The 25,638-nt window shown below is 34.3% G+C and overlaps 3 protein-coding genes and 1 long non-coding RNA gene across 5 annotated transcripts; 2 read left to right on the forward strand and 2 right to left on the reverse strand.

Annotated features, from left to right (window-relative positions):
* The first annotated feature begins 253 nt into the window (after positions 1 to 253).
* Positions 254 to 4,352, forward strand: LOC138309866 (uncharacterized). The gene is made up of 7 exons (XM_069251107.1): positions 254 to 800; positions 1,271 to 1,358; positions 1,918 to 1,977; positions 2,263 to 2,328; positions 2,858 to 2,928; positions 3,858 to 3,946; positions 4,214 to 4,352. The coding sequence occupies exons 1-6, from the start codon at positions 432 to 434 to the stop codon at positions 3,891 to 3,893; spliced, it is 690 nt and encodes a 229-aa protein (XP_069107208.1). The 5' UTR covers positions 254 to 431; the 3' UTR covers positions 3,894 to 3,946; positions 4,214 to 4,352.
* Positions 4,012 to 9,211, forward strand: LOC138308588 (uncharacterized). The gene is made up of 7 exons (XM_069249634.1): positions 4,012 to 4,023; positions 4,214 to 4,678; positions 5,281 to 5,388; positions 5,673 to 6,038; positions 6,332 to 6,458; positions 6,832 to 6,962; positions 7,297 to 9,211. The coding sequence occupies exons 1-7, from the start codon at positions 4,012 to 4,014 to the stop codon at positions 8,455 to 8,457; spliced, it is 2,370 nt and encodes a 789-aa protein (XP_069105735.1). The 3' UTR covers positions 8,458 to 9,211.
* LOC138309865 (ATP-dependent DNA helicase RecQ-like) lies at positions 9,023 to 12,547 on the reverse strand. The gene is made up of 3 exons (XM_069251106.1): positions 12,047 to 12,547; positions 11,563 to 11,716; positions 9,023 to 11,128 (listed from the first exon to the last, which is right to left on the reverse strand). The coding sequence occupies exons 1-3, from the start codon at positions 12,318 to 12,320 to the stop codon at positions 10,192 to 10,194; spliced, it is 1,365 nt and encodes a 454-aa protein (XP_069107207.1). The 5' UTR covers positions 12,321 to 12,547; the 3' UTR covers positions 9,023 to 10,191.
* Positions 12,548 to 15,773: 3,226 nt separating this feature from the next.
* LOC138309321 (uncharacterized) lies at positions 15,774 to 20,517 on the reverse strand. 2 transcript variants are annotated; one of them, XR_011206251.1, is made up of 5 exons: positions 20,294 to 20,517; positions 18,739 to 18,850; positions 17,845 to 17,955; positions 16,300 to 17,320; positions 15,774 to 16,238 (listed from the first exon to the last, which is right to left on the reverse strand). It is a non-coding gene; the product is annotated as an uncharacterized lncRNA (long non-coding RNA). The 2 variants fall into 2 exon arrangements; XR_011206250.1 differs by having other exon boundaries at positions 15,774 to 17,320; positions 20,294 to 20,511.
* Between the last annotated feature and the right edge of the window lie 5,121 nt (positions 20,518 to 25,638).

Raw genomic sequence — 25,638 nt, forward strand, 5'->3', positions numbered from 1 at the left:
CCATTTTGGCCAATTATAGAAGATTAAAGGCGAGTTCATAGGTCATGGAATGCCATAAAGAGATACCAAATGATCATTGTTTGTAAGTAGACTTCTGGAAGTCAGAGATACAAGCCCACGTACCATGTGTTTAAATCACGAGATTCGTATTATGATTTCCCGTGATCGATATTAGGTGATCGTTCATAGTTTACTTTTCTAGGAGAGTGTCAATCTAATTAAAATTAACTATGTAATTCCGCTCCCACTACGATACTCTACGTTTACGCTTCAATACAAGATCTAACGATACCCCGTTCGGGGTCACCTCAGCATGACCCCTACGATTAGCCAATCAGCGCGTCGCCTATGAAATCTTCGGTGTGCTTGATTCTCTCGGAGGTATAAACGTTTACTAGAACGTCCCGAGGTGTTCCGATAGAGATAAAACTATGGCTGCCTCCATGCCAACTACGCCGCGGACGCCCCATCGGGTTTACAGTTTAAGCAATGTTTGTTGCCTGTGCGGATTTTCTTTCATTGTAAAAGAGACATGTAATGATGGAAGCACAAGAGTGAAAAAATTGTACAAATTGAAGCTAAAATTTACAGAAGAAAGGGCTAATGTTATGCGCAAAGTTATTGACTTACCGTCTCGCGCAGACGGTGTATGTGTTAAGTGTTTTTCAAAAGTTGAGAAGGTTTTAAAATACCGAGCTGAAATACATGATATTATAACAAAGTTTGAAGAAACGAGGAAGAGGTTCCAGGCAAAGACTCCAGGATCATCCGCTAGAAAGCGAAAGCTTGGTTCCCCACAGGTAACTATGTGTTTCACTACTAGATTGTCTATGAAAAACGCATATTATGGATACTTTTGGAATATGGGAGAGAAACGACACGTTTGACACTCTACTCGTTATATAGAATGAAAACAATATGAAATATATGTCACCTCGTTTTGTGTGTCATGACCACAAACACTCATAACAGTAGCTAATGAAAGTTTGAGATACAATTTTACAATCATCCCCTAGGCTAATTACTGCAGAACAGACTCTCGCAAACAGTCAGTTTTCCGCGTATTGTAACAGGCTTCAGTTAGACCTCTAACCTTTCCATAATTATTTCCCCCTTCCCTATACATGCACAGATACATGTAATCACACCTATCCCATGTACATTGTATACAACTATCCAAAATATAAATGTACATTGTATATACCATCAAGATCCGATGATCTTCAAAGTCAATTAAATATATACAATATGTCTACGTATTCTCATTTAGATGTCTGGATCAAAGGACATACATATAAAAGTTAGCAGTGAAGCCATGCCTGACACCAAACTTAAAGCCATATTGCCAAAACCTAAAGGTAAGAAGTTGTATAGATGTATGCAAGCAGATAATTTAAGCAAAGATCAAAGTAAATCATATTGTAATTATGTGCATTGAATAATGAAAACTTTATGTCGCATATCATGTAATTTCATAGACAGACACTACTGGACAAATGCCAGCTAGAATTATGTAAATTGAATATTTCAAATAAGAGATTTATTTTTAAAATAATGGTAATGAAAAGGTGTATATTTCCAAATTGATAATGAGATGGCTAGGCATTAAAAGTTGTGATATGGATGCTATGTTACAATATTTATTTGAATGTAGCTGGATTGGACTGGGTCAATCATCGGTGACCAGGTATCCGTAGCTCAGTCAGTAGAGTACTTGGCTAGCGATCTGGGTCCCGGGTTCAAATCCCGGTCTGGTCGCTACATTTTCTTCTCTCCTGTTACACAAATTTCACCACATAGGAAATTTGATATGTATTGTATTAATAATAAGTTACTGTGCTATTATTATATTAAGCTATTAATGAACTTTGCATCATCATCCTATAATGCCCTTATTGTAAATACTAAATTTTACAGGTCAGGAAGAAATAACAGCAAGGAAGTCTCTGTTTTCGGATGAGAGTACTACTACAAAAGGTTAGCATATATGCATTTTAGTTAATGTGCATTTGAATAGTAATTGTGAATACTATTGTGTAAAAGTATGGGATATCTCGCAGCCATTGTTTCATTCATATTATATGATTGTATTGTATCAATATTTAATGGGTATTTCATTGTATTGTGTTCTTCCTTCACCACTATACCTAATAGAATTGAAATACTCAAAAGTTAAATGATTCAAATGAAACTTCCCTTTTTCAGATAGTATTATGAAAAAGACTTTGTATGATTCATTTCAATGTATTTGTGATATTGCAGAAGCTGTAAAACATCAGCATAAAGACATAGGTGTTTGCCCTATTAGTTCTCTGTTGAAGAATACAGGTAAGAAGTAATAACCTAATGCTTTGGTATTAGGTTAATTTAAGAAGAGAAATCTGCATACATATGTATACATCATACAGTGCTGTATCTTAGAAAGAAAAAGTTCTATGTTAGAGTTCTTTGTATGCTATAAGACATTAAGCTTATCAATTTAAAGATACAAACATGTTGTAATTCAGATGAATTACACAAACTCTCTTTTCATGCACTCTTCACCTGGCATAAAGTGTAGAGGAATCACTATTATACATGTTAATTAATAGCTATATATTAATCAATAATTAAATTTCTGCTCCTGTTACTGAAAATCAGATATTTTGGTAAGTTTAAAAGTCTTTTTTGTTTGTTTTCAGATTTAAAGTTCTAAAATTTTAATTGGCTGAATAATTAACATTCTCCTTTCTATTAAACCCACAATACTTGGTATATCCTTTGTCATGCACTGATGGTTGTTTCCTTCAGGTACTGGTTTAACATTAACCATACCTGATATAAACCTAATAAACATTATAAACCTTATTTTTTGCAGATGATCTGAAAATGCGCACCATTCCAAGCTCTAGTCAAAGGCCTGATATCCCTGGCCAAAGTGAAGTAGAGGTAGGTTTTTGTTTGAAGAGTTGCAGTTAATGTTATGCATGCATAGTTTCTGGTTTGATTTGCAAAAGCAAATTTATATCTCTTACAGAGTATAAATTAAATTCAAATCTGTTTTTGGTTATACATGTAGGGATGTGTGAACTTGTGAATCAAATTTTCACACTATTTCTGAATTTAAAGGATATACATTGTACCCTGTTGAAAAATAAAACAAATGTGTAGTACATAATGATAATTCAATACATGCTAACTATTTCAATTGAAATCTTGGGCATTTTTACTTGTATAAACATACAATCTGTGTGTATAAATGTAATCAAACATGGTGTCTGCTACTGCAACAGGTACCAGTGTAAATGAACACATATTTCATACATAATCAAAGCAAATATTTCATAAGAGTAGACATATTTATAAGGCAAGATCTTCATATGCATCTTGATTGTAAGAGACAATTTATTAGAATTTTAACTTAAAATCAGTTTACTCCACTGATTCATGTTCAGGGTACAAGACTTTAGCTACCATCATTGTGTAAAGCCTACTATGTACATGTATAACTAATTAACAGACCGTAATTGACATTGTTTGCATTTTACAGTAACTACTGAAATATTCATATGAACAAGTTAATATTCAATGAAAACACATATGTGGAAGTATGTTTATTACCTATACATATATCAATATTTATTTAAATTTTAAATTGATTGATGGTGGTCAGATGGTGCCTATTTTGTTCTTGTCTTTAAATTGTATCTATCGCATAAAGCAAGATTAACATTTATCTACATTTATTGAAATAAAAATAGCTCATTCAAACACTATAAAAACTCAAATGCTCATTATGAATTTACCTTTTATTGCTTGGCTATTTCTTTTTCATGTTACAGTTGATTTTTGTGTTATGTTTGTTGTTTTTTTTTCAGAAACTTTGTGTTGGAGATGTTACAGTTCTCGCATGATTTGTTACTCATAGTTAACTAGTGTTATTCTAACCTCTTGGATCAATAACTTGGTAAGTTTTACTGTTGATTAAGGTTTGTTTTATTGGAATACAATTTTTATATATAAATTTAAAACATGTATTCTACTGTTACAATGACATAATTGTATGCATTTGATTGATCCTATTCAATGCATTTTATATATGTAATTATGATGAAATGAAAAGGTGTTTTGATACATTTATTATACTTGACTAATAGTAAGACAATTATTATTATATGTATTGCCATGATATGCTGTTTTGCCATTACTTCAATTCACCTTTTTCCTTTTTTAGGTGTCTGTTAATTATCCTAGTGGGAAGAAATCGGTACTTGTCACCTCATCTTCTATTTCGTCTATATGTAAGGCCATAGTGGACAACAGAGATGGACTAGACAAAACAATAACCACAACTTTATGCCAGAAAAATCCAGATGTTGTTGTTGAAGCTGTCTCTAAACTTATTGAAGAAGAATGCACCAATATCTGTCAGCGAGGCTCTGGTGCCTGCCTCCAAAACAAAGATTTTGAACATTTCATGAACTTCAATTGGGAGACTTTTCATGCTGATTTTCAGGAAAGATGTCCACATATGACATCTGTGTTAACATCTATAGTGAAAGATGCACCCATAGTCAGTAAACCTTCTTTCCATAGAATGCTTTCCACAGCCATAGGTTTGCATGGCAGAAATCAGGAGATGTCTACCATACACTACATTATTGCACTCCTCCTAGCCCGTGGTGGCTGCACTCAAAGGGTAATTAACTAAAATTAGCTATTCAAAAATAAATCTAATAGATTTCAAATTGTGTATATACATGTAGGTAACTTAATATCTCTAGCAAATTTAATTCTGTAAATGTGCATAGCACAGAATAATGCTATTTCTTGATGAACACTGTACAAGCTTTAACTAGTTATAGTCAAGCTGCTATTTGTTAAATCTCACTGTAGAAGTGACTATATTTTTTAGGTCATCTGACCTGAAGGGTCAGGATGACCTATTGTCATCATGCACCGTCCATCGTCGTGCGCTGTCCGCCCTGCACCGTCTGTAAACTTTACATTCAAACGACTTCTTCTCATTAACCGAAAGGCCCAGGGTACTGATATTTGGCCTGTAGCATGCTGGGATGAAGGGCTACCAAGTTTGTTCAAATGAATGACCTTGACCTTCATTCAAGGTCACCCGGGTCAAATAGGCTAAAGTCCTTTAAACAACTTCTTGTTTCATAAACCAGTCAAATTCTGTAGGCTGAAGAGAAAACTATTTTGATACACAGTGAATTTGTTCGACTTGCGTTTCAATTTATATCTCAATGAAATATTCTATAATTTTATCTTTTGTTTTTAACACAGGTAATAGAATTACTCTGTAAGATTGGTCTGTGTGTACACCCTCGAACTCTTCACAACAAACTGGAAGGATGGAATGAAAAGTTAGATGAAGAACTTCGATTGCTGAAGGTAATTCAATACAGAAAATACTGTGTTTCTTATAAATAAACAATGTAAAAAGTGTGATTTAGTTAAAATCTTATGACCATTTTACACCATTCTACACACTAAACATCAGTGTACATTTGTAATTAATTTAAATATATTTACTTAGTTTTGTTCAAATCCTCAGTTTCATAAATTGATCGGTATTAAGGGATCAACTCATCAATACATGAATGTTGTGCACTTTAAAAATAAATTATGAATACAAGTATTAACTGAAAAATGTTAAATTTATCTTTTTATTGTAGACTAATTGGGAAGTGAATAAAGACTTGTCTCAGAAATTTCAGCTTGTTGGCGACAACTGGGATAAAGACATTCTCCCCTCTTATCGGACAACTGACAGGAAAACTCAGAGTCTTCATCTGTTTCATGTTTATGCCATTGTTGACCGATTCAATCCCATCAATCCAACTAGGTCTGAAGGATTTGAAAATAACATCACGTACATTCCCTCAATCCAGGAGCAGGAACAACTACTCAAAGAACTTACATTTATTTATGCATCAGCTGTCATCAGACACATTCCACAAGTGGCCAAGTATTTGGAAAAGATTTTTCCAAAACATTTGGAGCACAAGCATACTAATCATGCTGGAATTAAAACAACACAGGTACATGTATAAAAATGTTTACTAGTATGTAATTAAGGTATCATGTAAAAATTACCTTTTGAAGTTAGTTTATTAGAGATATTACTGAAACCATCAAACGCAAGTTTGAAAACTTTTGAAAAATTTTCACATTTACACATTATAGACACACAATGTATTACTGTTATTTTGATGTACATTATATATAAAAATTTAAAGATGTTTTCTTATATATCATTATGTTAAGTCATGTTTGTCTTAATTGTAATTCTGCTCAATCTTACATAATTACATAATTACTATTCTATTCACAGTTTCCATTAGGACTTTTCGATACCAATGAAAACAAAACTGATGAAATGATTCGACTCCTGAAGACTCTTACAGATCTGTATGTTCCAACAGAAAATGATGAGGTCGTTGATGCTGTGTTCTTCGGAGGTATGATAAAACCTGCTGTAGCGACAACCTCTGTATAACAATGACCTGATTAATACAACCACTTTCTGGACTTACTATAGAACCAATTTCATTTTCTATAAAAAAGACAACTTGTTTGGAAAGACCTTTTTTCCTTTCCCAGTTGGTGTACATTATATACTACAGCATTTAAAATAAAAGTTTTCTTTGCTATACATATATCAATCTGCCTAGAATGTTCATATCTGTTACACTTGTATCATTCTTATTGCAAAATTCTCAACTTTATTGGAGACAAATTTGAATTTTGGAAATATCATGTCTATAAGGTTACTTTTTTGGATGACGATTGTCAGTGTCTAGATTTACTTTAAATTTTTGTCTTTTTTCCAAGGTGATCGTCTTACTGATGAGAGAGTCCAGTGTGCTCAGGTTGCCTTGAAAGACTCAAGGACATCAAAAGGAAGATTGGAAGGGTTTATTTCAAAGTCAGAAGACTTTCATCGCCTGATGAATTTTCTTGAAGTAAGTAATAATACTTTAATTTGTAATATATATAATATCATTTCAGTTAGAAATTAGGTTTACTGTTATGTTGCCATGTTAGGTGGTCAGAATGGACAGTGGGTCAGTAATTGTGTTTCAATAGGTGTACAAGTGTGATTTCCAGTTCAGATTAGATTATTATAAATAGGGATAATATGTGTGATTATGTAGTTTTCCCATCCACATAAGATCCTTATATCTGTGTAAAAAACAGCTTGGGGGATAAACTGATAGTTCGATATGTTTGATTACTCTGAAATAAAGCTAAATTTACAACAACGTATTTCTAATATAACATAATTTTCATCTACAGGCTATTTTCAAGTTAACCTACAGTACAGATATGGCAGGAGACCCAGGTACTGTGCATTACTACAGAAACCTCCTTGGACACCGAAGTGCCAAGGGACCTGTGAAGAACGCATATAGAGCATACAAAATGCTGTATTACACAGTTCTAGATGCTATTTGTGTAGCATTGTTCCTTGACAAGTTTCAGTCAAAGGATGTGGATAATCTGCAGTTACCAGATTTAGAAGAAATGAGCCCAAACGATCGGATTTGCTGGCTAAATGATACTTGTGAACAATTACTGAAGAAATGGTTTTTCGAGGAGACAGATGATCTTTGTGAGGAATTGAGGCACGTACTGGAGAATCCTCAGCATGAGGAAAACTACTGGAGTGGTCAGTGCAAAGATGGACGTTTTCAGTGCCATTTCTGTGATCGTGATTATAAAAGAGTTGGTTCACTGAAAGCTCACGAGTCCTCATCCCATGGAGTGTCATTAAGTCGCACCAAAAAGAAAAAGGAAGTGAAAACTGATGAAGTTCATGACTACGTCCTAATGTTATTTAAGTTGGTAATGCTCCATAGGAACTTTGATAGTGGTGTAGATATGGGAGATGGTGGCCGCTGTGTCCGCTCTGCTAAGTATGAGCTTCCAATCTATCACAAAACACACAAAATTAAATACACTATTTGCTCTGTGCATACTACAGCTATGGCTTCAGGTCTTCTTACAGCAGACCAGGAGGAACGATTCATAAGCAACAGGTTCGTTAATTTGCAGGGCGGAAAAAACAACAACATTGCCTTGGACGAGTATATCGAAATGCTGAACCGTGACAGCAAGGCTTCATGTACAGGTCACAAAACAAAAGAAAGTATTTTGCGACACTCCAAAGAGTATCCTTTAATCATACTGCTGACAAAGAAATTGGAGGAGGCCAGTGAGTTTGGCCAAAGGAAGGGTTTCCATCATCTGCCATCCTATAATGCAGATGTTCAGAAGGTACTTAAAGACTTAGTAGAGCATGATGTCTTCAGGACCGATCACACAAGGAAACTTCACAAAAGGCTTCCTGGTCTGGACAGAAATCCATTTTCAAACTGTTCGCAAGATTTGCCAACCATGCTACATCGGCATAGACCTTGGTCCCCATATGGACGATTAAGAGACTGCAAGTTTTAAGTTTAGTTGTGTAGTACCACTGCATGAGTTATGCAGTTACACTTCAGGCCAAGAAGAGTTCTTCACGGTTACTTTTAATGTTTAGAATAACCTCCCTTGAAATCAATATAGTTAAATGTAAAACTTTTTCTCCTGTTAGTAACAATTTCAGAGTATATATAACAAGAGGCCCAATGGGCTTTAACAGCCATCTGTTCATTAATAAAATATATAGGCCCTAGTCTGTAATGGTTGAATGCCAAGGTCATGTCTCTGTTAAACCAATATGTAACTGTCATAACCATTATATAATAAAACTCAAAAGTTACTGTTTAAATGAATCAAATTTGGTTTGGGAAGCAATATATAATGTATTCACTTCCATGAGAATCTTTTCATTTTTATGCAACATGCTGTGTTTAGTATGTGTACATTGTAGTTTACAGAAATATAATTTAGCTGCTTCAATTCACACAGCCATTTGAATTGGTAGGACTGTATTAATCGGAATAATCCATTTGTTTCTTATATTAAAAAGCTATATTCGCTGGACCTCTTTCAGGGAAAAAATGACAAAATAACAAAATAAAGTTTTTTATAGATATATTATCCATTTCAATGAATCAAAATTCACTTGTGCTTTCATATACAAGTATCATTACACATGTAGCAGTTGGGATTTTCACGATTATACTGATAATAATGATTGTACATGTATTCTGCATATTATGAATGACTGAACATGTATAATAAAGAGAAGGAAAAGTAAAATAAATTCATGACTAATTTTTCTAAGGCCAACAAAAAAAATGTCTGTTTAGGGTTTCCCGACCAACCTTAAATTTTTACCCCCACCCTAATTTTTGTCCACTTTTTTTTGAAAAATATAATTTAAAGTCGGGTGTTTCATCTCAGACTCCAGTTCCGGCCACTAGATACCGGCCACTACTTTAGAGTGAAGGACACTAAAAAACCCCAAAACATCCCCACCTACCGACCTGAATTTTTTTTGCCAATGTAACTCTAAATAGACATATTCTTTTTTATGGCCTAGCTATAATGCATGTTTACAAATTAAAACTTAAAGTATATATACATGCAGATTTCTTTAATAAACGAAAAAAGTAAAAATCAGTTAATTGTTGATAACATATACCTTTCTTTTATGAACACAATTTAACACAACTAGTAGTACTATTTAAGGACATATGTGCTAAGTAATCTGACTAATCAAAACATAGTTACATATCTTCACCACAAAAAGTTAAGACATTTTGAGAAATACAGAACAAATACCTGGTATTTTTTTTTTCATTTTACATATACAAATAAGAATTTCTGCCAAAAATCCTCACATTAACATTGATTGTGTAGTGAAATGCTTACAGGAAGCCAAGTTGTGGACTATAATTATTTCAATTCACATTTTTTGTGTTAATAGTAATTGTAGAGTGACTTTTGCAGATATGTTTGCAATTTTTATCTATTCATAAAACATACAAACAAGAACTTGTTTACAGTGCCAAAACATCTGTTGTTACTTAATGTTCATAACTCATCAAATATTTTAATCTGGATTTGATGGTTTTCACACAGACTTTATCACCTTATGGCTTTCAATATATTACTCAACGTAATAAAGAACAAATAGCTATAGTTTGTCAAAATTGTCGTGGCACATATAGCTTTTAAATATATTTTATATACCATGTTGAACTGGTTGCAGTACAAATCATAGACAAAAGTATGCACATTTTAATCATAATCACCTAAATCAATGTCTTCTAATTCTGCATCATCAGAAAAATCATCGTCATCAGGATTATCTGACTCTACCTCATCTACTGAACTGTCACCCAGGAAGAGTTTCTCAAGGGGAAGTAATGAACAATCTCCACAAGTACAGGTAGCCTGGCATATGTCGCAACAAGTACAGTCCCCGATGTTAGATTTCAGTTTCTCAAGTTCGTCTTCCTTTAGAAATGACTCCATCATACTAAGCCTCCGACATTCATTTTTCTGGTACAACTTTTTAACATCTGGATCACATTGACGAAGATGATGGGAATTGTGTACAAGTATGGCCACAGCCTTTTCACCGTCTCTTCCTGCTCGTCCAATTTCTTGCACTACATCAAGCATTGAATTTGGAGGACCATATAAAATGATACCAGACAGTTTTTTAAAATCTACTCCCATACCCAAAGCATTCGTCGAAACAATCACCCGTAACTCACTTTCACTATCACTTATGGAGGACAATACATGTTCTTTAACCATTTCCTCTGTCTCAGAATGGAACATTGATATTGAACACTTGAGATGATCAGGTAATTCATCTGTTATGTAGTCATAGATTTTGGCAACTTCTCCAATTGATTTACAATAGACAAGAATTCTGGGGAACGTGTTTCCTTGTAGGAGTCCATCTACTAACCACGTAAAAGCCATTTCTACATCATTAGGACTTTTCTTTATAACAAACTTAATGTTCCTTTTGTCCGGTGATACATAAACGTATGTATAATTATGTCGAAACATCACAGCTTTCATGACACGCTGTTGGACTTTCAAGGTACATGTGGCACTTAAAGCCAAAAGTGTAGCATTTGGGAATAAAGACCGCAGCTCTCCAAGTTCCCCAAACCATTTTCTGAAGGCTTTCTTTCGCTGCTCTTTGTCATCTTGTCCCCTGATAAAAATATAAAGGATACCGGTAACATGGAAAATCTTCAAATGAATATTTTTAACTACAGAATATTGGTTCTTCATATTTTACTGTGAAAAAATAAATAATCACTTATAATGATTTGTTCAGTATGTCACGTGTATATAGCTTGCTCTGGATATTGTTGAATTCAAAATGTATATAGAGAATACATGGTTAGTATCTTACAATGCAAGGTTTATTTTGGTGCGAAACTTAGGCTGTCCGTGTCAAACACCAAAATAAAACTTGTACTGTAAGATACTAACTGTATTTATCCTGCAACCAATATGACATTCAACGTTTATCCAGCAGTAGCTATCTGTCAGTTTGCAGGGCAGTTGCAGGATAAATAAGTTTGTTGGGTTTGAAAAGCAGGTTGTATTGGTTGAAAATGACAAAAACATTATTAATCTTACCATGTGGAAATCAAATGAAATTCGTCAATTACTATAGTTGACACATTCATTTGTCCTAATGATTCTCTCTGCTCATCCAGCAACACCTCAGGACTTCCAAAGACAATGTCTATTTTGCCGTCCAAAATGTCTCTATCCAATTCTGGACTCTTTCCTGTGATAATATAAAAAATATAAGTCTTCTCAACAAAAAAATCTCAAAGGTTTCATGTCGTTTCGATCACACATGAATTTTCAGACTTTTTTTATGGAAACCAGCATGGTAGTGTTTACTTAATTGAAATAAATTTGAGAGGCAATCGTACACATACGATGGCGAAAATTGATACTCGTCGAGAGCTGGTCGATTAGGCTAGTACGGGCAAGTTCAGTGTGCGGCGGCCATTTTTTGATATAGCCTTTATTGGCACCGGCGTGGATGTGATGCTTTGGAGTATGCTAAATTTATTACTTTGGCATTTGACATTGGTATTATATCGCCTACCTTTCTGTGCTGCCGTGACACCTTCTATGGCATTCGCCCTCTCTATCTGGTCTTTCATAAGGGATATCAAGGGACAACACACTAGTACGATGCCTGTGGTTCCCATTTCTTTTTGGATGAGTGGCAGTACCTGGAATGGCAGAGACTTCCCGAATCCTGTTGGGAGAACGGCCATGCAGTCTTTCTTGTCTAACAGGCTATTGATTATCTTTATCTGTTCTTCTTTCAGTTGTAGTTTTAGTCGCGACGATACGTTCTTTATGTACGCAGCCATATTTGTTTACAAATATATAGAACCGAACTGATTCTAGGAGGCGATTTCTGATTGGTCGAAGTATGACGTCATTGCCAATTTTTCATTGGCCTTCAAATCTAGGCCAGGGGTCATGCTGAGGTGACCCCGAACGGGGTATCGTTAGATCTTGTATTGAAGCGTAACGTAGAGTATCGTAGTGGGAGCGGAATTACAAGTCTAATTTTAATTAGATTGTCCGGCGGTGTATACCCCACGATGTTTAGATGCTGTGAAGTTTAATGCAATGAAATGACTTAACGAGCTCCGGCGGTGTATACCCTACGATGTTTAGATGCTGTGAGGTTTAAGGCAATGAAATAACTGAACGAGCTCCGGCGGTGTATACCCCACGATGTTTAGATGCTGTGAGGTTTAAGGCAATGAAATAACTGAACGAGCTCCGGCGGTGTATACCCCACGATGTTTAGATGCTGTGAGGTTTAAGGCAATGAAATGACTTAACGAGCTCCGGCGGTGTATACCCCACGATGTTTAGATGCTGTGAGGTTTAAGGCAATGAAATGACTTAACGAGCTCCGGCGGTGTATACCCCACGATGTTTAGATGCTGTGAGGTTTAAGGCAATGAAATGACTTAACGGGCTCCGGCGGTGTATACCCCACGATGTTTAGATGCTGTGAGGTTTAAGGCAATGAAATGACTTAACAAGCTCCGGCGGTGTATACCCCCGCGATGTTTAGATGCTGTGAGGTTTAAGGCAATGAAATGACTTAACGAGCTCCGGCGGTGTATACCCCGCGATGTTTAAATGCTGTGAGGTTTAAGGCAATGAAATGACTTAACGGGCTCCGGCGGTGTATACCCCACGATGTTTAGATGCTGTGAGGTTTAAGGCAATGAAATGACTTAATGAGCTCCGGCGGTGTATACCCCACGATGTTTAGATGCTGTGAGGTAAGGCAATGAAATGACTTAACGAGCTCCGGCGGTGTATACCCCACGATGTTTAGAATGTGTGAGGTTTAAGGCAATGAAATGACTTAACGGGCTCCGGCGGTGTATACCCCACGATGTTTAGAATGTGTGAGGTTTAAGGCAATGAAAATAACTGAACGAGCTCCGGCGGTGTATACCCCACGATGTTTAAATGCTGTGAGGTTTAAGGCAATGTAATAACTTAACGAGCTCCGGCGGTGTATACCCCACGATGTTTAGATGCTGTAAGGTAAGGCAATGAAATGACTTAACGAGCTCCGGCGGTGTATACCCCACGATGTTTAGAATGTGTGAGGTAAGGCAATGAAATAACTTAACGAGCTCCGGCGGTGTATACCCCACGATGTTTAGATGCTGTGAGGTTTAAGGTAATGAAATGACTTAACGATCTCCAGCGGTGTATATATAGAACAGGTTAGAAAAAAAAAGTTTTTAAGACAAACTTAGAAAACCCTTTAATATTGATGCCACGCCCTATACCATTCAATTGTATGTTTATTTATTGGTTACATAATGCGACAACTGGATTATACCGGTTTTAACGTGAGTGCATTAATTTGAACAGTTATCATTTAAATAGGTTTGCATCTTTTACGTACGAACGGTTTTATGAAACTCTTAAACTGTTTTATTTACTACGTAAATTAATCACGATATAGGCAAGAACTAGACCAAGTAAAAATAACCTCACTTCAATGTCTCTCCGAGTATCGACTTACTGCACCAAGGTCAAGTATAGTATGCATATTTTATCTTTAAAATATCACAGACTAGTATTGACAATGGTGTCTTTAAGATGACAAAAGAATTGGAAGAGATGGAGTAATATGATATGACACGCGGCTCGATGTCCATCAATTCAATGACCCTTTAATGTTTGTGTGTGCAAACCCTTTTCATCGTCAAAGTCAAACATCTCATTTGATGTAAATAATGGGTGGATACCAAAATAAAAAGGTACGCGGTAAGTGTAATATATTCAACGCCTTGATGTATTCGAGTAGACATTAGCTTACACGCGTACGACATGGCTTATCCTGTTAAGCTGCTGACCTATATAGCTACTGAGTGTTGTGAGTTCCATGTATATAGGTTATACATTTACTGGTATAGCTTACTGCTGTATCATTAAAACGGATAATATGACTGAAATCAAGACCTTAATTAAGAACTAATTCAAGTACTCTAAACGATGACTTATTTCATGCTAATTTAATTGATTTCAAACTTTGTAATTGTGGACATTCTATTAAAAATGCTTTTCACTTTTTTTTAATTGCAATAAGTATGTAGATCAGAGAATAAAGTGGTACCGTGAGTTAAATGACTTCATCCCACTGGACCTTCAGCTAATTTTACATAGCAGTCAAGAATTATCCAAAGCAGACAATGAAAAAATATTTCTGCACACTCAGAAATATATTAACGATACAAAAAGATTTTGATTTCTGTACATTCTCTATCACCTACCTCTTTCTATTCAAGTTACAATTGTGCAAGCCTTCCTAATGTTTTCCAACATATCTCTATTCAGTACTTAATACATTTGATATATTGTGTATTTGAAATAATTCATATATATATGTAAACCAAGAAAAAAGTACGGAACACATCTAGTATAGCGGACCCCATTTTTTCCGCGAAATATCACGAGTTTATTGACGGCGACCTGTATATATAGTGACCGCGTGAGCGGGCGGTCAAAAATAAAAAATATGGGTTTTTTATGCAAAAAAATGTTAAAATTTGAGCTTACCGTGTCCTTTTTTGGTTAAAAACTGAAGTTTTCAACAAAGTTTTTAACTAGGGATCATGCGGAAAACATTGTAGACTGTACGAGAAAAAAATTCGGGATTTCGTTTTGGTTGTTAGCCGAGCACGCGCTGAACATGCGCAATGAGTGATTTTACGGACTTTGATTTTATTTGTAAACACAAGTACACGTGTAGTTTACGATGGTGACGATTCGAATGAATGATATATGACAGAAATAATGAAAACGTGGCAATATCCATCCACTGGCTTATTGAAATTGGATCATTATTCAGTTTGTCAGGTAAATATTGCTCAACAGAGGAAAATTTGGCGTGGAAAAGACAGCGACTCAGTGTTCACATGTGCTGGCCATGGTCCAAACATTATCGAAGATCACACTGAGGCTAAAGTTCCTTTCAAATGTCCTAGAATTGTTTTTTTAGATATTTCAAATGCTACAAAAACAGTTAGATGAGTTCAAGATGTAAAATTGAGGGTTTTTTTTTTTCTTTTCCTCGGGGTTTCACCCCCGAACCCCCGTCGGCTCTTCGAAGCGGTGATTCAAAATGGCGACATATTTACATGACCCGTAGCAACCTCTGACATGCGCACTGATTATTATGTTTCTAAACTTCCGGGGTCCGCTATACTAGAAACTTCCCAAAAGTACGTGTCCATGTAGAGTTTAATATATAAAAAAAAAAGTCAACGACTTTCCTCTTGTACATTCACCATTTCATGATGGCTCTTCAGGAATATGTTTATTTTTCAAAGAACAAATTAATGACGTCACAAATAGCGTGACGTCACAAGATACACATGTTTACATAACAACAATATGAAGTTGCGCCATTTTCTATTATGGCCTATTCCGTCTTTGCATATTGCAGAATTAGCTCCCTTGCGGGTAGGTATCGATTGTTACGTCATTATTTTGTGAGCGCAATCTACGTCGTTTTCTCCGAAACGTATGACGTTACGCTCGCAAACACATGACGTCACAATCAAAGGCTACACAGCCAATATTTCCTAACCTGAATTTCAGGTCAAGATTTCTTGAAATTCCTGAAATTCACCTGAAATTGACCAGAACTTCTGGTAAATTTCAGGTGAAATTCAGGTCAAGATTTCTTGACCTGAAATTCTGGTCGATTTCTGGTCAATTTCAGGTTAAGATTTCTTGACCTGAATTTCAGGTCAAATTTCAAGAGAAATTCTGGTCAATTTCAGGTGAAGGTTTCTTGACCTGAAATTCAGGTCAAATTTCATGCGAAATTCTGGTGAATTTCAGGTGAATTTCAGGTCAAGAAATCTTCACCTGAAATTCAGGTTAAGAAATCTTGACACGAAATTCAGGTCAAGAAATCTTAACCTGAATTTCAGGTCAAGATTTCTTGACCTGAAATTCTGGTCATTATCAGGTCAATTTCTGGTCAAGAAATCTTGACCTAAAATTCAGGTTAAGAAATCTTCACCTGAATTTCAGGTCAAATTTGGGTCAAGAAATCTTGACCTGAAATTCTGGTTAAGATTTCCTTGGGTGACTTTCAGGTCACCCAAAATTTTTCAAATTTTCTTTGGATCATTTACTGGATACTGTTATGGCTTTCATTGATCTACTTTCTATTAAAAATAATTTGTAAAATTGTCTATTAAAATGATTCCTCCAGTATAAAAAACGTCTGAAAAAAAAGACATTGTAAGTGTTTTAAAGCAGTATTTATTTTGCAGTTAAGAAAAAAAAAACTGCTACATAAAACTTAAGCACATGTTTTGCTTATCATTTGTAGCAAAGAGCGATAACTCTTTACCAATATCTTGTTTGATCATCACTTTGGACAGAGAAATATGCAGATTATGCATGATATATATACCGGTATGTACAAAAGTTCCTTCTCTGACACATAGCAATTGTACTTATAATTACAAAATTCGGTAATAATTGGTATATACACTAATGAAGTTAACTTTTTACATATATGTACATGCTTTGTACAAAGTATGATGTGGGTTTTGTCAGTTTGCTATATATGGAGCTGTGTATATGACCAGAGGTGTTGCCTTGTAGCCAATCAAATCCCTTGTTGCCATGGTCAAGCCTGTTACTTGAGAGTAGCCGTCGCTTGTTGACCTAACCAATAATTCAGACAAACAGAGTATGGACTCCTCACTCCAATTCAGGGGTTACAGGCACTGACTGGCCCCAGATATCTGCAATCTCATACCAACAGAAGGCAGCAGTCCATCCATTTAGGGAGAAAGAAAACCTAAAAAAATAGAAATAAAAAACAAATGCCACAATGAATATGATGTTGACTAAGTAAATATCATGATAGCATGTACATAGTGTATGTATTACTAGATGTTTCTGTGGTTTGCCGGCACGCATAAAATATGAATATTGGTCTTAATTAACCGCAAGTAAAAAAGAAAAACATTTTGTTATTTGTTCGTCAAATTACCAAGTCATGTTATTCATCCCGAAAACCATTTGTGTCTTTTACCAAGTTAATTAATTATGGACATTTGATCTATCCGAAGGTATTACAACAAGTATTTAAAATTCTACATGGTTAGTATAAAACCATTCTCCAACTCCAACTGAAAAGTCCTTATTTCTTACATTAGAAATGTATGTGTTTCAAACAAGGTAAATGTTAACCACATTATATAAAATTTACAAGCAGGACCTTAATGTCACAAAAGAAATATATTGACTAAGTAAGTTTCATAAATTTCAGAAAGACAACTCGTATTTCAGTATGAAATCATTTCAGATGTGAAAAAATACCTGATCTTCGTAGCCGAAGAGGCATGGCTAGTTTGCTGATCTTCAATTTTCAAACACTGTCACGTCTGGAGAAAAGTGCTGTTTGTGGCCATGCATTTTAATGTGGTCAGTCTGAAATATTCAACAGTTGTCATTAATAAAGTTTTACAACAAAGAGGCTACAATACTAGTGCCTTTTTGTTATGATCAATGCCTAGACATATAAATTATAATGTTGGAAAGTCACTATTAGATCATGTACATATTTGTGAAAATGGGTACATACTTTTTATATATGTTAGGTCCATGGCAAGTCTTTCACAGACCCATGTGTATGAAAAAGAAAAAAAAAAAAAAATTGTGACTAAATTAAATATTACATCTGTAGAACAAATCATATGCAGCGTAACTCAAGATTGTCTCCCCTTATTAGTAGTTATTACTACAAATAGTTCAGAATAGGGTCCAGCCTGGACAATCAAATCACTGTGAACTTGGCTTTTATTTTTTACCTTTCTCTTAGAACATAGGGTCAATGACCTGAATGTAGTGTATTAAACATTAGCTCTGGGTTATAGAATTGAACTACATATGTATCCTTCAAATTTCATCACCATAAGTCATATATTTAACACTTCAGAAATGCAGGGCTTTGCAGGATATTATTAGATAAGAAGAGGATGAAGAGCCAGTTCTTATACAATATATCTCACTTTATTCAAAGGGAAGATATTATGAAGTATACATGTATATGGTATAACATACCACATGAGTTATAGCAATCTAATTTTAAAGTTAATTATGGAATAAAACTTACAATGAATAAAAACTTTGCTCCCAATACACTTATCAATACAGTGACATTCATATGTACAATATCATACAAACTTTTTTTTCCATATTTTGTTTGCTTACCAAATAAAAAAGTTTGGGTAAGTTCTTCTTGCCCAGTCCTGGAATATTTTTCTTGATTAAAATCAATTTTATATCTCCGGTATTTAATTTCAAAGACATCAATCTGTCAAATCTGGAAAATTAAAGAAAAATAAACTAATGATGGCAATTTAACATGTTTGTATATCTGACATATACATGTATGTACATATATACATTTTGTGTATGTAACTATATGTACCTATAGGTTAACTACCCGTATTTACTTGGGGTTATTGAATCAATATTGCAAGTAAGGTTCTTTAAAGATTTACTTTTCCCTATTACACCATGCTGATAACTGTTCTCTTAAAATAAACTTTTACAGAACTATCGAATCAGTTAAAAGTTATATAAATGTCCTCATCAAAGACTAGACATACAAAATGTCATTATAAGTATCCACAATTAATTTCAATATTCTATATTTTCATGATAGCAAAATATAAGAAAATATATTATTAAATAATCATATAATTATATTTAGCCATTGGTTGTCAGTTATTTACTATAAATAATCTATGTATTTCAAAAGTGCATATTGATAAGATTCACAAAGAAAACATCAATATTGGATCTGAATTAATATTCAGTTGACACAATATGTACCATAGATAAATTTAAGAACAAATTAAAGAATGTTTACAAAACATAAATGCCATCATTGAATCAGGATTATATTAATTATAAAATTATTATTGTATCTAAATTAAAGCATCACTACTCTGGTATTTCTATTTTCTTAGTCTAGTGATTTTTTTTTCATTAAAAAAGCTGTGTCGAAAACATGAAGGGATCCTTTCCTGGTAGGTACATTTACATAATTATACACTATATTTATTAATTTGTGAAGCTGCAGAATAATGTATACCAATGTAAACTTCGCCATTTATATATATAAACATTATCCATAATGGTGTGGAATTTATACAATTACCACACTGAAGTTGTGATAACACAAACAGCTAGTGTTCATGTTTTATTTGATTTCTTATTTAACCTTTATTCTTTATATAAGCTTTTTTTTACGCAAGGTTATGGACAAAAGAGAATGATGACAGTCTTGAGTCTTATAAATATAGTTAGTTCTACATGTAGAATTATTATATGTAGATTTCTACATGTACTATGTAGTCTACATGTAGGGTACAATTAATGTACATGTATACTTCTTCATGCCAATCATGATTATAAATGTAATTTGAAGGATTCATTACAGTATGGGTTGTGACAATCTAATTCACTGAATATGGATATGCATACACTCCATACAGTACCTGATGATACACAAACTACTAGACTCTACATAGAGTAGACCTACAAACAGTAGGCCTATTGGACATAATGTATACACCTTTATTTTTGGGTCAGATGGACTGGGCTTTCTTACGGATTTATTTTGGCTTTAATTTTAGGTACTTTGTAAATATATGGAGTCATAAAAAGACACACTAAAACTACTGTCTTAATCAGAACCTCCCCGCTTCCGGGCGGCATAGGATTTATTTTTCATCAGATGTTGGCTTCTCAAACTTACTTTGTGATTGTCGTATTTTTTTCCGATAACATAGTTAAGCTGCTTGTAATATCGCTGACAGTTAGGCATCCTAGTCGTAGTGTACCGGCAAACATCATATATCGTAATGTATTACACCACATTCACTAATATTGACGATATAATCAAAATATTGTGACAATATCAAAAGCCACCGTCTTGATCTGTTGTCACAGACTCCATCCAATCTGGGTCGATGAGATGTTTGACTCCATCGATCCGTAAATGATAAACATATCGATGATCTAGATTTTAGCTAGAGCGCCATCTATATCGAGCAGACGTAAACAACAGCACGTGCGCGTTTTGACTACAGAGGCCGGGATGTTGACAATCTTCCGTAGAAAATGAGTAGAGGCGAAAGAAGTTGTTTCAGGTAATCCATCGATATGAATATTAAATTTAGACGAGTTTTTTTCTCTCTCATAAAACAAACGAGGTTGTTTTTTTTGTTGATCAGACAATATTTGTGAAAAGTTTCATTGGGGTCCTGACCCAGACCTTGGGATATTTTTTCCTTGCGGTTATTTTATTAGATTTCCCTAGGAATATGATTCGTTAAGCCCATAACTGCAATAATTGCCAATTTAGGAAAATTTAATAAAAGCATGACAGTAAATTGAAATTTTGTCAAAATACAGAAAAAATATGACTGAAGTAGCCTAGCCAGTACATGTAAATCATAGGAGCTTGACGTTTTGTCAATTGTACATGTACGGTATGTAAATTTACAATATAATATATAAACTACTCCAAATTGATTTTCAGTACTATATTTAAAAGTGGTTTTAAGTATAGGGGTACCTGTACAAGAAAAAGAATAAAAATAAAAAAGATCAGTCAGAAGGTGATATCTTTTAGCTAAAACAGTAGCTAATTTGTTGCAGCTAATGACAAGTAATGTACCATGTAGAACTAAATTTGTACTTTATGCTAGGCCTATTAAAATTAAAGTAAAGATGCGATTAATTTTACAAGTTCTTAAAAAAAACCAAGTTACAAATTGCATTGTCTATATAGAATAATTATCATTGTATGTAAAACATCACGCCTTTCATCAAATATTCTAGTCGTCATAATTACACAGATTTATTGTTAATTTATTCTGATTTGTTGGTTTTCTTATTATTATGTTAATACCATGTTGAGTAAAATATTGTAACAGGCAACTACATTTGTACATGTAGGCTTATGCTGTATATAATAAATTGACTGACTGCTGTATTGATATTTGTGATGAAATGCGTGTTTTTTGGGGATATTTAATAATTATAAAATAATTGTAGTGTAAATGCATGCCTGTTGGTATCTCTAGCTATGCAGGTTGCTAATACATGTATATATATTTGGACATGAAGCACATCATGACATGACTGACTAATATTACCTTATTGCAGTTACAACGATACATTAAATGGTTTCTAATAAAGTATCAAATATAACATGCACACAACATCTTTATGAAGAACCATACGTGGAAAATAAGGGACTGACTTTATTTCATAATAACAATTCCATATGACATCCTTAAGCTTTTGCAATAACTTATTTTATGAAAAAAATTATGTAGAATTCTATATACAGTAAACATGTCAGATGCTACATGTATATATGATTTTTCCTGAAACTTTTTTAATCTAATTTAATTAAACACTGGTAATGCTGAGTCATCTGTTTTACTGTATATATAACCCAAAAAATGTTAAGAGAAACTTTAACATTTTTTTATCTCACTATGACTATTTTAGAGGGAAAAAACCAACGCATTTAATGACAAAGTGTTCTTTATTTTCAGAACAGTGTACAATATGATTCCGACTTATAATGAAAGTGTTAACACGGTATGCCATCTCCAGTATATTACATGCAGTTTTATTTTGAGTTTTGACTTTATGTCTGTAGATTCAGCTAAATAACTTGTAGATCATGTGCAGTTGAAATGTAAATGTTTCTCTTTTACATTTCAGGGATTGCAGTGGCAAGAAGATCAAGTAAAGGACTTTTGGAAGATAAATAACATAAAGCAGAAAACAGACTTTGTCATTGTTTCCCTAGGGATGGGGAGGGGGAGGGAGGGGAGGAGAGTTCTAGGCTGTGTACCATATCCTCTACGAAAAAAATCGACCCACTAAAGTCGAAGTTCCTAGAAAAAAAGAGTTGAAGAAGGTGAACCTCTTTGAATGTGAATCGTTTAAAGCTATCATGAAGTGACAAAACAATCTGTGATTGTCATTTCTTCTTTTAATAGATAAATGTATTTACAACATGTACGTATATCTACATGTACATGTATATAAAACTTAAACAATATGCTATGGTGAAGAATACTTGTTAAAATGTGACTTTTTTGTCAGACAATTGATTTATATTCTGTAATTTCTTATAAGACTTCGCTAGGTTGTCTCCTGATGGTAGCATTACCCGACTGTACGTGTTGAAGGAGGTTATAAACATGTGCGGATGCTGCGACCTAGTAGCCTCGTGATCTGATCATTTGGAATGTTTAGGGCCATAAGCTCCTTGCTATGAACTGGATGCGGTCTTTTATATCCACGAAGTTCATGGTTTAGAAGTAGTTAAGCCGCCTCTGCTACTTTTGGGTGGTCACACTCATTCCTTATGGTCAGTAAAGTTGAAAATGTCAAGGAAAAACAATTCAATGGTCACATTTTGATTAATATTCTTCACCTGTAAAACTCTGTTTCCTACAACATAAGATACAAATGACCAAACTCACCAAACATTCCTCAGCAGCGTGATTGCAACACCTGATATGCTCAGAAATGGCTACAAATTCTAACAATACCCTGATGCAAGTGAACCATTTACCTGGAAATGACATAGACAGTAAAATTGACCTGAAAATGACCAGAAAAAATCTTGACCAGAAATTGACCTGAATTTCAGGTCAATTTCAGGTCAAGATTTTTTCTGGTCAAATTGACCTGAAAGGAGCAGAAAAGTCAATTTCAGGTTAAAAATCAAACCTGAAATTGACCAGAATTTCATATTAATTTAACCAGAATTTCACCTGAAAATGACATGAGAAAATTGTGGTCAATTTCAGGTCAAAAGTCTAACCTGAAATTGACCAGAATTTCACATGAAATTGACCAGAATATAATTTGAGGTCAATTTCAGGTTAAAAAAACTAACCTGAAATTGACCAGAATTTCACATGAATTTGACCAGAAATTGACCAGAATTTGACCTCAGCAAATTTTAATGTGAAATTCAGGTCAATTTCAGGTGAAATTCAGGTTAGTTTTTTAACCTGAAATTGACTGTTCTGCTCCTTTCAGGTCAATTTCAGGTCAAAATTTTAACCAGAAGTTCTGGTCAATTTCAGGTCAATTTCAGGTTAGGAAATATTGGCTATGTACCCGCAAGTGCGGATAACTCTGTAATATGCAAATTTGGAATTGAGAGTTGGTTTTAGTGTCTGAAGAATGTAATCTCTATATAAAGGTATAACATTAAATTGATTACCTGCACAACCATGTATATGCTTATTGACATTCAAATTACGTAGAGAATCCGTTCTTGTTTGTTGCCTATGAACAGTCATACGTGTTCTAAGTTCATTACTAGTTTGGCCGATGTAAAAATCACCACAACGAGAACAAATTATAGCATATATCACACACTTCGATTTGCAATTCATGTTAGCTTTTATAGTAAAATGCAAGCCATTTTTAAACACATATGTACTACATTCAATAATAATTGGACATGTACCGCATCTAGGTGTCTTACATTTCGACACCCCGGAGTCAGCAATAGAGTTATTGAACTTGGAACTTGTTAACATTTGTTTTAAATTGTTAGGTTGTCTTCTACTTTGTAAAATTGTATGGTTTTCAAAAATCTTTCTCATACGATCACTACTTTGCATTACACAGCCAATATTTCCTAACCTGAAATTGACCAGAATTTCTGGTTAAAATTTTGACCTGAAATTGACCTGAAAGGAGCAGAACAGTCAATTTCAGGTTAAAAAACTAACCTGAATTTCACCTGAAATTGACCTGAATTTCACATTTAAACTTGCTGAGGTCAAATTCTGGTCAATTTCTGGTCAAATTAATGTGAAATTTCTGGTCAAATTCATGTGAAATTCTGGTCAATTTCAGGTTAGTTTTTTAACCTGAAATTGACCTCAAATTATATTCTGGTCAATTTCATGTGAAATTCTGGTCAATTTCAGGTTAGACTTTTAACCTGAAATTAACCTCAAATTATATTCTGGTCAATTTCATGTGAAATTCTGGTCAATTTCAGGTTAGACTTTTAACCTGAAATTGACCTCAATTTTCTGAGGTCATTTTCAGGTGAAATTCTGGTTAAAATCATATGAAATTCTGGTCAATTTCAGGTTAGATTTTAAACCTGAAATTGACTTTTCTGCTCCTTTCAGGTCAAATTTACCAGAAAAAATCTTGGTCAATTTCAGGTCAAGTTTTCTTCTGGTCATTTTCAGTTCAATTTTACTGGCAATGTCCTGGTAAATGGCTCACTTGCATCACTGTAGTTCTAGAATTGTACCCATTTCTGAGCATATCAGGTGTTGCAATCACACTGCTGAGGAATGTTTGGTGATTTTGGTCATTTGTATCAAGATATTTTGGAAAAGGAAACAGTCTTTTACAGTTAAAGAATATTAATCAAAATGTGAACATTGGATTGTTTTTATTTTTCATAACATTTTCAACTTTACTGACCATAAGGAATGATTGTGACCACCCAAAAGTAGCAGAGGCGGCTTAACTACTTCTAAACCATGAACTTCGTGGATATAAAAGACCGCATCCAGTTCATAGCAAGGAGCTTATGGCCCTAAACATTCCAAATGATCAGGTCACGAGGTTACTAGGTTGCAGCATCCGCACATGTTTATAACCTCCTTCAACACGTACAGTCGGGTAATGCTACCATCAGGAGACAACCTAGCGAAGTCTTATAAGAAATTACAGAATATAAATCAATTGTCTGACAAAAAGGTCACATTTTAACAAGTATTCTTCACCATAGCATATTGTTTAAGTTTTATATATACGTACATGTTGTAAATACATTTATCTATTAAAAAGAAGAAATGACAATCACAGATTGTTTTGTCATTTCATGATAGCTTTAAACGATTCACATTCAAAGAGGTTCACCTTCTTCAACTATTTTTTTCTAGGAACTTTGACTTTAGTGGGTCGATTTTTTTCGTAGAGGATCTGTTACACAGCCTAGAATCCTCCTCCCCCCCCCTCCCCCTCCCCATCCCTAGGAAAACAATGACAAAGTCTGTTTTCTGCTTTATGTTATTTATCTTCCAA

The sequence above is a fragment of the Argopecten irradians genome, chromosome 15 (genome assembly GCF_041381155.1).
Source record: "Argopecten irradians isolate NY chromosome 15, Ai_NY, whole genome shotgun sequence".
Classification (NCBI taxonomy): Eukaryota; Metazoa; Mollusca; class Bivalvia; order Pectinida; family Pectinidae; genus Argopecten; species Argopecten irradians.